Source organism: Emys orbicularis, chromosome 10, assembly GCF_028017835.1.
Source record: "Emys orbicularis isolate rEmyOrb1 chromosome 10, rEmyOrb1.hap1, whole genome shotgun sequence".
In the NCBI taxonomy this organism is placed as follows: Eukaryota; Metazoa; Chordata; order Testudines; family Emydidae; genus Emys; species Emys orbicularis.
In genome coordinates, this window is record NC_088692.1 from 88,798,236 (window position 1) to 88,813,524 (window position 15,289).

General features: G+C 47.7%; 1 protein-coding gene across 1 annotated transcript in view; it reads left to right on the forward strand.

Annotated features, from left to right (window-relative positions):
* The first annotated feature begins 725 nt into the window (after positions 1-725).
* The window catches only part of ADAMTS7 (ADAM metallopeptidase with thrombospondin type 1 motif 7), a 135,436-nt gene continuing 120,872 nt past the window's right edge, over positions 726-15,289 (forward strand). Inside the window, exons 1-3 of the mRNA XM_065412189.1 lie at positions 726-816; positions 5,794-6,149; positions 14,342-14,540. Coding sequence (XP_065268261.1) covers positions 726-816; positions 5,794-6,149; positions 14,342-14,540 — 646 coding nt within the window. The remainder of the gene's footprint in view (positions 817-5,793; positions 6,150-14,341; positions 14,541-15,289) is intronic.

A 15,289-nucleotide genomic window follows, 5' to 3' on the forward strand; every position in this document is an offset into this window, starting at 1 on the left:
TGCCCCAGGCGCCCCCAAGAGAATATAGTATTCTATAATATTGCAACTTTTTTTTATGGAAGGGGGTCCCCGAAATTGCTTTGCTCCAGGCCCCCTGAATCCTCTGGGCAGCCCTGACGGGGCCTCTCGGGACCCCCTGTAGTAGCGCCCAGCTGCCGAAGGAAAGGCCCCGGGCCCCGGCAAAGGACTCCGCGAGGGAGGCCGAGCGGGGGAGACCCGGGGAGCGCCGGCGGGTGCTTCGCAAAGCCACCAGGAGGCTCCCTCGCACCAGCCCGAGAGGCCGGGCCGGGGAAGGAGCCGCGGCGGGGGGGGGCTGGGGACTCGGCGGGGAAGGTCTGAGTCACTCCCGGCGCTTGTCCTGCCCCGTGTGCGCGGGGAGCAGCGGCCGGGACACGCTCATTCCCCCCGGAGCCGCGGGGCGTTGGGGGCGCGGGGAGCTTGGGGCGCGGGGAGCTTGGGGGGGACCCTGGGAGGGTTGTTCCCTCTCAGCCGGAGGCGGACGGGTACCGCGCGGGGCGCCCACGCTGACAGCCCGGGGCACACGCAGAGCCGGCAAGTGCCAGCCAGGGGCCCCGGGGCGAGGTCTGGCCCCAGCCGGGGCACGGAGGCGTGAAGGCGGCCCCCCGAGCGGGCTGGCCCTGGGGCGCCGAGGCGAGGCGAGGACATGCCCCTTCACCCAGCCCGCCGCCGCCCCCAGGAGAAGTGACCCCCGGGCCGTGCCCAGCATGCCAGCCCCCCTCCGGCGCCTCCTGCTCCTCGCCGGAGCCCTGGCCCTGGCGGGCTGCGCGGAGCAGCCGGGCGGAGCCGCGGAGAAAGGTCTGTACCCCGCGGGCGGCTCTTTTGTTTGCAGCGGGGAGAAGCCGCTGCAGGTTTTGCACCAGGGCGGAGAGAGGGCGGGAGGCGGCGGGGGGCGAGCTGTCTCCCCGGGCTGGCTGCAGCCCTGTTCTCCGGCGGCTGCCCCGGGGCGCGCCGGGCGCGGGGAGCCTCAGGGAGCTGCAAGGTTTGCAGCGGGGGCCGGTGGGGTTTGACAGCTGCACGCGGGGTCCCCCCAGGCAGAACCCGGGCTGGGAGCACCGGGCGCTCGGCTCCTGCCCGTGCGTCCCGGGAGAGCTAATTCTGGCCGGGCCGGTCATTGCAAGTAACGCTCAGCCAGCCGGCGTGTCTGGGGTCAGCGGCCTCGGACCGCCCGGGTGCGGCAGGAGAGGAGGCAGTGAAACCAGGAACAGAGCCCCGGGGATCCGTTTACTGAGCGACTGAACCGTGCGCTTGGCAAACAGTGCTTCTATATCCTGGGAAATTTCCCCAAAGCTGGGAATTTTTGAGTCAAACGTTGTGAATGAAAATTCCCAATTTCCCAAGTTGAAACATTTGGCTCACAAATTCCCAGGTTTTGGGTAATTTCCCAGGATATAGAAGCACTGTAAAAAAACTTTATCTGGGGATTTTTCACCAGGTTTGGGAAATTTTTAGCGCTAGGTTGGGAAAAGTTGGCATCACGATATAGAAGCACTGTTGGCAAAGACCTAGCTGCGGGGCAGATGGAAGGGCCCTGGGAAGCGGTGGTGCCCGCTGACCCGGAGAGGAAGGGGCATTTGTCTAGACGCCCCCCTTTCTCCAGCATTAGAAGCCCTGTAATGGACCCCCAGCAGTAAACTCCTGGCTTGCTGCAGGTACCAGGAGATGGGAAGAATCGTGAAGGCTGGGAACTTTCCTCCTTAGAACCATAGAATGGTAGGACTGGAAGGGACCTCGAGAGGTCTTCTAGTCCCATCCCCTGCACTCAAGGCAGGACTAAGTATTACTTGGCCCAGACCAACTCCTAGAGAGTCCTCCAGAGCCATCCAGAGCCAGGACCCTCCATCACTCAGATTAGAGATGAGTAGAGACAGAGGAGAAACTAGTGCAGATGCCAAAGAAGTCAAGAGGTTTGGGGAGATCCACTGGTATACAGGGTGCTTTGGTACCTTTCCCTGGTGCAGGTGCCTTGACTGGGTCATACAAGTGGAACTACTGTACAAGCCTTAACTAGTCACCACATTTATCACTAGGGGGCAACTGTTTACCTAAGTAGACTTTGTCTCAGAAATCACATCCGCTGCACCGTGATTTTCCTGGGCAATCTCAGCACACTTTTTACTTTGTCCCTTTTGGTGTGACAGGCATTTTTTTTATCTGTAATATATATTTATAAGGACTGTTTGGTGCTTGCAGTATTGACAGACCAAAGGATCCATATGTCTTTGAGGCCGGTGTGCTGAATTGTGTGTCCTGTCCCTTTTATAATGGGTACTCCTGGGGGAATTCTACGTCACTGTGCATGCGCAAAATACATGTCCCCCGCAGATTTCTTTGCTTCCCTGCAGAAAAATGACTTCTGATGGGGAAGCAAGGGGAAGCTGCAAGAGCGGTCACATGCCCCTCCCTGTCAGCGCAGGCAGATCGGTTTGGGTGCCCGGAGCAGCTGGTAGAAATATAAATCACCACCGGGGCCGGGGGGATGGGCAGTTGTGCGTGTGAGAAAGAGTGACACTTGGTCCCTCTTGCTCACTATTGCGGCACGCTCGGGGCAGGGCTTTGGGGTGTTTCTGAGGAGGTAGGAGGGGGCAGGCTCTGTCCCCTCAGGCAGAACAGAATAGATACTGCTGAGGGAATTCTGCACCACTGCGCAATGCAGAATTTTGCAGAAATTAATTTGCCTGCAGAATTTCCTTTCCCCCACAGAAATGGGCTGCTGCTAGCTGCCACTAGGGGCCACTGGACCCAGCAGAGCCCAGCTCCAGGGCCAGATTAACCTTTTGTGGGCCCCCATGGAGGCAATGGAGTATGATGCGGGGAGGTCAGTCCCCAGAGCGAGGGGCCAGCAAGGGGCAATGGGGCGGGGCATGGCATGGCAGGGGCGGCCCCGCTCCGCCCAGCGTGAGGGCACTATTTACAAACCGGCAGTTGCCCACTTGGCCCTGTGCTGCCAGCATACCCCTTCCCCTCAGGGGTGGGCCCACGCTGTGCCACACAGCCCCCCAGCCCAACACACACACACCCCTGACTCCCTATGGCCAAAGACCCCCTGGACCCACTATGCCCAGTGCCCCCCCAGATCCCCACACACAAATGCACAGTGCCCTGCACCCCACCCCTGCCCAGCGCCCCCCTGCCCACAGCCCCACCATGACTGCCCAGCACCTCCCCCCACAGAACTCCCACTCCCTAGTGCCCCAACACACACATATTCCCCGCCCCCTCACAACCCAGCACCCTCCCAGGCCCCCAAGAGACCCACCTCCCCCACGCCCTGCCTCCCGGCCACATTCACCGGCCCTGCTGGGAGGTGACTGTCTGCTGGGCTGAGCCGGCAGCACAACCAGGGCTGGTCCCGGGGCCAGGAATCACTCCGGTCCCTCGGGAATTTTAAAAATTCTGTGGTTAGGTGACGATTTGTGACTTCTTTGGAATTCAACTCTGGGGGAATCAGAGTACACTTTCCTAGAGTACTGGGCTGTATTATTCATGTTTTCTCTGTCAGGTGGTTCTCCAAATGATGGAGAACATAAGAATGACCATTCTGGGTCAGACCAATGGTTCACCTAGCTCAGTATCCTGTCTTCTGACAGTGGCCAGTGCCAGATGCTTCAGAGGGAATGAACAGAACAGGGCAATCATCAAGTGATCCATACCTTGTTGTCCAGTCTGAGCTATGGGCAGTCAGAAGCTTAGGGACATCCAGAGGCTGTGTCCTTGACCATCTTAGCTAATAGTCATTGATGGACCACATGAACTTATCTAATTCTTTTTTGAACCCTGTTATAATTTTGGTCTTCACAACATCCTCTGGCTACGAGTTCCACAGGTTGACTGTGCATTGACTTGCCAGAATTTATGCTCCTTTCTATTTTCCTCAGTACGATTAAACTTCCAATTTTTAAATGATGTGTTTTTGTCTGTAACCACCTCTTTTATTCTGTTGTTTAGCCAGGGTGGCATTTTTCTGGTCTGCTTACTGTTGTTTATCTATCTATTTATTTATTTATTTGTTTATTGGGGTATACATTTAATTTGAGCCTCTATTATGGTGTTTTTAAATAGTTTCCATGCAGCTTGCAGGCACTGAGCCAAGATGACCCTCACTAGAGACCAAATATAGAACTTGTGTGACATCTTGCAAAGTCTCAGGGAAGGGCAAGAGAGCATGATGACCCATAGCATTTGAGAATAAAAGTTGCTAATGAAAAAAATGCTGAGAGTTGGAAGTATTACATCAAGTGAGATGGTGTTATAATGTGTACTACCACATTAGATAAAAAGCAGAGATGGGTTCAAACTGCAAACTTTGGCAGACACCTGAAAATCTGTGGCTGATCCTGGCCATTACAGGCTGGTAAGCCTAACTTCAGTACCTGGCAAAGGGCAACAAAATGATTAGGGCTATGGGACACCTTCCATATAAGGAGAGTTTAAGAAGACTGGGACTGTTCAGCTTAGAAAAGAGATGATTAAGGGGGATATGACAGAGGTCTATAAATCATGACTGGTGCGGAGAAAGTGAATAAGGAAGGGTTATTTACCCCTTCACATAACACAAGAACCAGGGGTCACCTAATGAAATTAATAGGCAGCAGGATTTAAACAAATAGAAGGAAGTAATTCTTCACAGAATGCGCAGTTAACCTGTGGATCTCCTACCCAAAGGATTTTGTGAAGGCCAAAAGTATAACTGGGTTCAAAAAAGAATTAGAGGAGTTCATGGAGGACAGGTCCATCAATGACTATTCGCCAAGATGGTCAGAGACACACCCCCATGCTTTGGTTGTCCCTAAACCTCTGACAGCCTGCAGCAGGGACTGGATGACAGAAGGTGGAGTAGGTGGACCATTGGTCTGACCCAATATGGCCATTCTTCTGGCTGTTCAGATTTGGAGGTTTGGTTCAGCCCATTATAAAAAAAAAAATAGCCATTTGCAAATTTCAGATCTTGTATTTTGAACTCTTTTTTCTTCCTCACTCTCCTCATCATAAGTAGTGTCAATAGAGCTGGTTTCCTAAACTCTCTCTGACATCACATGTTTCACTAATGCTCTATTGGAAGACAAAGAATGTATATCAATGAATTTCATGCTCAATGTCTATCTCCAATTGATTAAAACTGGGTGTCATTTTCTGAATTATTGTCAAAACCTTTAATTGAAAATTTTATGTTCTCTGGGGGAAAAGACCCTAGAATTTGTTTATGAACATTTTTATTAATTTTTTGGGGTGGCAGTTTTGAAACAACTGTAATTAAAACAATCAAATTAAACTCTATCTATTGAGGATTAAATATTTACATTTGCTTATGAAGTTCCATTATGAGAATTTAAAAATTTATTCAAGTTAAATAACTACTCACCCAGAAAACACTTTTTTTTGTCTGCTCTTCACCACTACTTGTCTAATGAAACTTTCATATTTATTTGGGACTGTTTCCTCTGGCACTTTTTGTAAGAATAAGGGGGTTAACTCAGGTGTCCTGACATCATTCCAATTTGAATAATTTTATCTGCTCATGTAATTTAGCTTGCCTAAATTCTCCCTCTCAGATAATCTTCACTTCCTGTTCTGAATTACTGTGGTGTATTCCTTTGCTCTTTTAAACAGCTGACGCTTATCATCCCATATGTGTCTCCAGTTCAGAGGTGGGAAGAATGATCCCTCCCTACTGGGAATTTGTAGAACCAATAAACATAATGTGCAGTGGGATCCTTTGGGATGAAAGATCATCATCGTCTTTATATCTGATCATTGCAAATGTTTTCTTCACAGAGACGGTTCTCCAGCAATATTCTGGCTATGACGTTGTTCATCCAGTCCGAGTTGATGAGAGCGGATCTTTTCTGTCCTATGATCTGGCTCATCGCGCAATTCACAAAAGGGCCCTTTCCTCAAGGAACAATTTGCTCTCTTTTTATGAGCTGCATTACAAAGGACAGCATCTAAAATTCAATTTAAGCGTTAATAACAATCTCCTTGCTCCTGGGTTTGTTAGTGAGAGACGATATGGAGGGATCACCAATGCCAAGATCCAGTCTTACAATCACAACTTTTGTCACATGATTGGAGAGGTCCAGAACTGGGCGCTGAAAGGTGGTTTAGCAGCTCTGAGCACGTGTGATGGGCTGGTAAGTGTTCCAGTTGAATCCAAAAAAATGACGCTTTAATCACAGGGATATCAAAATATTAGAAACGGTGGGTAAAATCCTGACTCCAATGAAGAGAAAGGCAAACCTCCCATTGACTTCAATAGGGTAAGGGCTTTACCCTTCAAATTTGATGCTGAAGTTAACATCAAAGCTCCAATTGACTCTAGTGGTGCAGGTTCACGTCCTGTCGGCTTACCTATTTGGGACTATGCTTTCTTGTCTTCTTTCAATACTCCTGTAGAAAGTAGATTTCAGGTGCAAACCACTGAAGACTGTCATATCTCATACCTCCTTCGTCTGCTATAGTCCAAATGTGGGATCACAAAGGACTCCATTAAAAACAGTCAATGCAGAAAGCTTAAAGAGATGTATGGTTAAACGATTCACGATTGATGAAACTCATCATGTTTTCTGGACATCAGTGCCAAAGTCACACTCCGCTATAACTAATTTAAATCAGTGAAAACACCAGGTTTGCGTAGGAAGCAGCTAAATTTGGGTCTGAAACTAAATGACCTTTCCAGTGAAGGAAAGATAAAAGGTACGATAAATCCAGTCTGTTTCCATTAGTCATTAGACTAGAGCAGGGATCGGCAACCTTTGGCACGCGGCCCATCAGGGAAAGCCGCTGGCAGGCCGGGATGGTTTGTTTACCTGCAGCGTCTGCAGGTTCGGCCAATTGAAGCTCCCATTGGCCGTGGTTCACCGTCCCAGGCCAATGGGGGCTGCAGGAAGGGCGGCCAGCACATCCCTCGGCCCACGCCGCTTCCCGCAGCCCCCATTGGCCTGGAGCAGCGAACCACGGCCAATGGGAGCTTCAATTGGCCGAACCTGCAGATGCAGCAGGTAAACATACCAGCCTGGCCCGCCAGGGGCTTTCCCTGATGGGTCGCGTACCAAAGGTTGCCAATCCCTGGACTAGGGGTCACAACTGCCTGCCTTGCTGAGGATTAAACAAGTCAAAGGGTAACATTTTCAAAAATGCCTAAGTGACTTAGGACTCTAAATCCTATTTTCAAAAATGACCAAGGAATTTAGGAGTTCACGTGGAAGTCTCATTGAGTGCCCAGGTCATTTTTGAAAATAGGATTGAGACTTACATCACTGAGGCACTTTTGAAAATATTATCCTCTATCTTGATCAATATCATTAAATCCAGACATCGCTGTTTCCATGCAGATGTCTGGGGGCAAGAAATATTCTGATTGTCTTACAGCAGGCAGTGGAATGTATGAGATATTTGTCTTCTAGTGCCTGGGCCACAGACAGAATAAAGGGACCGACTACTGCTACATATTGGGGAAATCCTTTTTAGCTCAAGTGATAGAGGCCTGAGGTGGTTCCCCAGCAGGGTGTGTGTGTGTGTGTGTGTGTGTGATTCATCTAGTAATTGTGTCTGTTGCCCTGCAGCATGTTTTAATCTTAATGTATTTAAACAAAAGCAATATGCATCTGTGCATTGCATTAGTCTTCTGGAATGCGATGCTTTTTTAGAATCAATAACCTGGACAGGTCACAGATTTGTTTTCGTTTTTTTAACTTGAAATTTAGGCATTTGCCACTGAAATTCTGTGACAAAATCATTGATGTTGTAGGTCAGATGCTCAGCTGGTGCAAGTCAGTGTAGCTCCATTGCATCTGGCCCCGAAAGCCCTGTTGCAGATTACAAAGCAGTGGGCAGCAGCAGATCGAACTCTGCACAGAGCTTCAGTTCATCTGTTGGAGAAGGTGAAGGTAGTAACAGCTAAGATCAAATATTTGTAACTAACATTCAGCATAATGTATTTGGAATTTAAGAATAAAATTTGGGAGATGCTTAAGGTGCCAGCTAATCACTGCAGAGATCCGGAAAGGGGTGATCACCGTGTGCAGGGCGTACAACATGGAGAGAATACTGTAAGGTGCTGAGCACATCCTGGGAGGAACAGAGGACCCTTAGTTCCTACTGAAGGGAAGAGGAGCTATCAGTGCTCAGCACCTCTCATTGCATTGCAGGATCAGGCCCTTTAGTTTGAACTTTCCCCATAAGTTCTACAACTCATGAGAAGAGTTTCTGGATTTCGATGTAAGCCTGCTGAGTAAAGAGAGTAGGGCGGAGATGCAGTCTAGTGGCCTGGGCACCCCAGTGGGAACCATGGAGTTCTAGTGCTGCCTCTTACACTGACTGCCTCTCTGGCCTCAGCTGATTTCCAAACCTGTGAAGTTGGGACACTTCTTGAGCTGGACGAACACCGGGGAAAAGATATCTTCCCAAGCATTCATTCAGATAAAAGAGGTGAATTCCTTTAGGAGGAGCCGATAGCCCTTTGAGTCACACGTTTGCAAGTGTCTGTCTGAGTGAAATGTTGATTGCCAGATTGTTCATGGATAGGGGAAGTGTCATGAATGTATCTGCACATAGATACCCTATGCAAATATATAGGCACACTGGAAGTGTTCACAAGGCCATCCTGAAAGCAATTTATAGGTGGGGGACTTATCCAGTCAGGAAACAGAAACAATACCATGTGGCTTAGATGGCCAGCCCCATAGCAGGAGTTAGGCATAAACAAATACTCAAAGCAATAACTAAATAGTTCATAGGCTGAAGTATGTTCACCTGAGCCATTCGTCAAATAAGAAACAGATTAGTGAAAATTGAAGTCTATTTGCAGATAATCCACAAACAGGAGAAGGGACTAATATCAACAAATGCATTGTTTGCTAGGGATAACTCAGCCAGTAGAGTCCCTTTCACAGGGGTCTTGAGAGGACTAAATAGCTAGTTTGTAAAGAAAAGTGCAATATAAATGCTAAGGATTATTATTATTTATTTAAAAGCAGACTTACTAAAGTAATGATTGACAGAAAAAAATTGTTAGACTAGAAGAACTTCGCAATATGTCATTTAGCAGAGCTGGTGAGCGGCTATTTATCATATTGTCAACCTATTTAGAATCACAAGAGAACAAACAGTTTAATGCTCCCAAATCAGTGAGCTTTTCAACATGGCTTTATATTTTTTTTAAAGCTAAACCTGAATTTTTCAGCAGACAGATGTTAACACCCAATGCCATACTAACAATATAGAATGTCATATATAACAATTGTTGAAAGTAATGCAGCATGAGCAGTAGCTTCATTATAAAGGATTAATCACATAACATTTGGAATTATGCTAAGAATTACAGTATGTAAACAAGGAAGACAATACAGTTCTGCAGAAGCTGGAAGCTACAGGGGTAGGACACAGTGGCTTACTTTTATATAGGATGGTAATACTTTACATTCTAAACTTAATGTTGCTTCCATCCAACTTGTGATATACAAGTGACCTGACTTGAAATTTCTGCCTGTGACAAGATCAAGTGTAATTAGCATTCCTCAAGGCCAAATACCTCTGTTATCTTTTTGATCAACATCTGGTCTAGCATTCATTATTCTGTGTAAGTTATAGTAATTACATGTTTAGTAGTATCCTTTCCCTGCCTTTCTAGCTTTGTGTTTTTATGACCATGTTTCATCTCTAACAGATTGTTTTTAAAAAAGACCATCACACTTAGATCTTTGCTTTCCAGAAAATTAAAATAAAGCAATCTTTATTCCTTTGCCTGTTAAGGGCTTTATTCTGCTCTCTCTTACGCTGATTTTCTGCCAGTATAATTTCATCAACTTCAGTGGAGTTACTTCTGATCTACACCAGTGTAAGTGAGAAAAGAATCCATCCTGTGTATTGTACAGGAATTACTGAGATAAAATAAGGAATTATCACATGCAATATGTAAAAGCATTAATAACATTGTAAATATTGATGTGATCAAATCTCATCCATTGGTAATTTTTAATTTAAAATATTTTACCAGGAGAAAATCTCCTTGTGATGAAACATGTCCCTTTTGAAGGCTATTCTGGGCAGTTATTAGACAGAGGCCATGATACACATCCAACCTTCCATTATGGAGGGAGACAGAATAAAACATATTAAGGAACTCATTGGAAGCTCCATAAGGAATAGAGCTGTGAAAGGGACAATGTCTCCTGGAGCTCCCATCTCAGCACCGCTGTGGCTATGCCACTGATGTGTTGTAATAATCTTCCCCGAGACAGCATTCATATCTCATGTTTCTGAAAGTCTCCTTGGTACTCCACACTGGAAAGAATGTACTTGGGGCATTCCTGTTCCCCTCTGAACACTGCACTACAGAAGCATCAGCACCATGCTTATGGAATTACAGGAACAGTTCAGAGAACAATCCCAGGTCCAGAGCTGAAATCCTCACAGCACATTCCAGGGGCTCCCGTAACCCTCCCATCCACACCCGACAGCTAGCTGTGCTTTACTGCACGCGTGTGTGTGTTTCCCCTCCACACATCACAAGTACAGCATGTAGGCATCATTCAGCCATAAGATACATCTTGGAAACAATGTAACCTGAAACATTAATGGTTTCATTCTTAAATGAGAAAACAAGTGAGGTCACACTGGCAGTGCTAAAAGCTAACCCTCTCGGCCTTCGTTCCTTAACGTAGCTGCAGACTGTCATGGGGTCCACTCACTGTAGGTGGCGCCTCCTCCTGGCAGCTCTGGGGAATCTTTCCAGGCCCAAGGTCCCCTTCTGCTGCTCGCTGCACGCCCTGCTGCTGCTCTCTCTGGGGCCACTCTCTCGCTCTGGGCCCTGCAGCCTCCTCTTCGTGACTGGGCCCTCTGACCAGGTCACTCTCGGTGTTTCTCCTTTCCCTGGTACCAAAGTCTCTCCTGTCAAATGGGCTCGGGAAGTCTTCCCATTCACTGCCCAGCCGGTGCCGCTTCCTCAGTGGCTGGAGGGGAACCCAGGCCCGCCCCCTCCTCTGGGTTCCATCTCAGGAGCCTTTTCTTCAGCCGCCAAGGTCTGTTCCCTCCTGGACCTTACTACCCTTCCCTGAGCTTCTTCCATACCTTCTGGCTCTCCTCACCCCTCTGGGTTTGCCAGCCTCACAACTCCCTCCCCCCAGGGAGTGACTGCAACCTACTCCTTGCAGCCTTTCTCTGCCATCAGCTCCCTGGCTTTATAGATGCCCCACCTATTCTTGCACAGGTGAGCTTCCCCTAATTAGGGACTTCCTCTCAGCCATAATTCTCCCAGCTTGCTGCCTAATAGGCTAACTGGCCCATCTTGCCTCCATTAACCCCTTTAGTGGACACCCCAGCACACAGACAAGAGAGAAAACAACCAAGCACCAACTGGAAGATCACATGAACTATCATTAAAGAATATGGCTCATGTGGACAAGAGCTGGAAACCCACGCTGTCTTTGGTGCCCCAGCCTTGGGATTTGCAGTGGAACCACTGTCTCCTCCATAGGCTAGAACACAATATTAACTCCTACATTCGCCTGATAGAGATGGGCCCAGCTGGGAAGCTCTGGTCCAAATACAAACATCGCCAAAATTTGGATAATTGATTTTTTTTATTAGTGTTTGTGGGCTCCCAGGGCAGAAGGCATCAGGCACACCAGGGTTGAGAGGTCATTCTGTTTGCAGGAGACATCATGGAAGATAGCAATAGACAGGACAAGGCACTAGGTGGGTTGGTGGGGCTGGTATTAGCAGCAGAGAGGAGAGAAGTGACACCATAAGAAATTAATTTCAGCCCCATGAGCCTGATTTTCAAAGCTCCAGCTGAAATCAGTGGGGGCTGTAGATGCTCAGCATCTGGAAAATCACAGACCCATAGTCTTTTCCATGGAAACCTCTGAGTTACCACCACTAATTAAGGCCACAACCATGCAATTGGGTCTGTACAGCTAGACCCTTGCAAAAAGTCCATTAAAGACACTGAGGCCTTGCATGTGCATAAGGGCCTGTCTTTGTGAATCCGGTTGCAGGATCAGGGCCTAATTTTGGGGGGTAAATCCTGCTCTTCGGTGGTGTGCAGCTCCTGCTGGACTCTGCCAGACCCAGCCTGTGCATGTGAGGTTGGAGCGTGTGAGTAGCATTCTGGCTTCACTGTGGGATGAAATAGCAGGGGGGAAAAAGGAGTGTGAGGAAGTAGCCTACACCAGAGCACCTTTGCATGGCCTGGGTCATGCTTCAGGCAGCCTGCCTCAGTTTCCCCCTCAAGGGGCTCCTTAAGGAAACTCCACACACCCTTTTCGTCCAGTCACAACACCCCTTCTTGGAGTCTGGATCAGATAAAATAAACTCAAGGATGAAACTTTAAGTCCAAACCAAAGTCCATCCATTTAACCCTCATCAGATCACTCCCAGTCCTTTCCTGCCTGTAGTCTCAGTCCCCCATCCCAGGGATCTCCTCTCCACACTCCTAGTGGTCTCTAATCACCCTCCTTCCAGGCCTTCCTGCCTGGGGCTTGCCTTCCTGCTTTGCCAGGCCACTCCCAGGCTCTACCTGGCTGGAGTCTCAGTGCCAAGTCCCAGGACTTGCTGCTGGAGCCAGCCCACTCCTAGCAGTCCCTGCTCTCCCGCCTCAGTAGCGAGTACCCCTTCACTGCACTCGCCTTCTGCGCTTGATAGGGAGATCACCTGATCCATACCCAGATGGGCCTCTTCAGTAATCAGGATTAAGGGGCAGCCACCCTCTAACAATGACCCATAAGTGTCAGGAAGTTCCCTTTTTCAGTATCTTTGTAACAACAGCAAACAGTCAGCAGAGAAATAGCTCTGAAAGCCACCGGGAAAGCGAATTGCGTCGTGTCTGCATATGCCGTGTGGCTGGAAGATTTCCACAGCATGGAACTAGCCCTCTGGGGAAAGGAGAAGCTAATTGCTCGGAGTCAGGCCACGGGAAGCCTGGTGAACTGATGATCATACTTACAAACGTCTCCTGGAATAAATGGGAGAGTCTAATAACAAGGCTTTATTGTGCCACATTTTAATCTTCCCTCGGTTTTTTTCTGCTTGTGGCATGCAAAAGTAATGAAAATGTCAGATCAAAAGCATAATAAACAAAGCTGAAAACGAATGGGTTATTATGTAAGCACCCTACACAACAATCCACTTCAGACAAGCCAGACAGAGAGCCAGGCCACTCCACAGCAATTAACTCGGCTAAGAACCCACAGAGTGCTGTTACAACATGAAGATACAGTCAAGTCACATTGCTAGCAGCACTGCCCTCCCGCAGCTCAGGGATCATCCGCTGCTAAGAAACCTACAAACTCCTGCTCCAAAACTCCCCATTCCTAGGAATGAAACAGATACACAGAGCAAATTCAGAGAGGTTGAAGTCAGGAGAATGGGAGCATTGCCTAATAGTAGTTACTACTGATCTCGTTCGATATCCCAGATTTGAGACTCAAACACAGAGCCCCATAGGGATCAGCAGTGGGAGAGTTTATTAAACAAATGAAAGCATTAGGATTTCATTTCCTGCCAAAGGAAAGATGCCAATAGCACACGCTCATTGTACTGTCCATGTAATCGTTTGGCTCAGTGAGTAACTCTGAGTTTCCCAGCTTTGAGTTCCTGCAGTGAACTTGGACCCCTGTTCCTCTGCTTCCCTAAAGATGTTCTGGTGCGTGAGCATTAGCCAGAGCCTGGAACTTTGGTTAAGGGTGGTTAAAAACCATGGGTGCTTAGACAGTGTAAATGGGCAGCAGCAACTACCTTGAATTTCGAGGGACACCCTAATAAAAATACTGCAGTGTTCTACAAAAAACTACTCAAAATACTGGAGTAGCACTGTGATAAGACGTAGCACTTTGGTCTGTTACAGAAGAGTAACAGAACTTTTTTAATAAGGGCAGAAGCAAAGAGTGATTTTAATACAGGAGAGAAAAAGAAGCTTGCAACTTACTCGCACACGTAACCTTACTGTTCTGTCTTGGTGTTTTCTGTCTGTTTGTCTTCAGAAGCCTGTCTGTCTGTCTCTGTCTAAATCCTTACTGTTATTGAGCACCTCAGCATCAAACAGCCTTTCCATTTGTTTCTAATTGGAGGCAGTTAAACTTTGCAGTGCATGCATGAATTTTGCTTTCTGAATCTCAAATCTGGACTAGTATGTTCAGTCCATGCTGGTTTGTTCTTCTGTGTCTGGGAGCTTATAGTTCTCAGCATGGATAAAGAGGCAAAATCAACGTCTTCACAAAGCATCTATTTCTGCATGACAAATTTTGTAAACCAATCCCACTGTAATTGTCTTCACCGTGAGTCAATGTATCATACAAATGACACCGACTTTCTCTCCCCATCCCAGAGAGGTGTATTTCGGCTCGCAAACGAAGACTATTTCATTGAACCTCTGGCTACAAATAAGCATGAGGATGGTACAGCCCATCCCCATAGGATCTATAAACGTCATGCTCCAAAATATGAGGAAGAAGAGTCGATAGTGGAATCCAGCAGAAAGCGAGACAGGAAACAGCCCGATACCTTGGGAACATGTGGAGTCCAAGGTATTTTATCTACTTTATTGCAGTTTCATAGTGAGTCAAAAGCAGCTAGAGGATAACTGATTTTAATAATAGGACAATGAAAGATAAACAGTTAGGGCCCCATCCTGCTAGGTGCTGAGTGCCTTTGATATCAAAGCTCAGCATCTACCTCCTGTGCTAAAGCATTCAGCATCCTCACACACAACTACCTGCAAGAGGAACAGAAATTGAACATTAATTTGGGGTTTTATTCCTGGAATGTATTGTACTGCAGGTCAAGTGTACCGACTAGCAATAGGCTGGCTAAAAAGAAAGCTCTTAGGCCACCCAGAATATTTCCAGCAAAGACATACCCCAACGGCAAGTGCATTTATGCCCCAAAAGGGACACAGCCCAAGCCTTCATGAAGTCTACTAATGCAAGACAAGTTTTGAAGTGGAAGGTGCTCCGGTACTACAATGAGGGTAGCACAGTGAAACTCTAGGATAGATAGATGTATCAATAGCGAAGAGAGTGCCAAGTTTCCAGAATTGTAGACAAACGTTATTTCCACAGACATTTGTATTACGGAAGGGCTGACCGCTTTTCAAATTGCTGGTCATGAGTGAGTGACAGCTGCTAAGGAATTTGCTTGTGGAGCACCAGGCAATCATTTTGTGGTATTCGTAACTTGAGTCCCACGAGTAACAAGGGTTATGCTAGAGTGCAGCATTTTTATTGTCACATGGCAATCGTTCTGCATTTGCTCTGGTTTCTCGTGTGCATGTGCT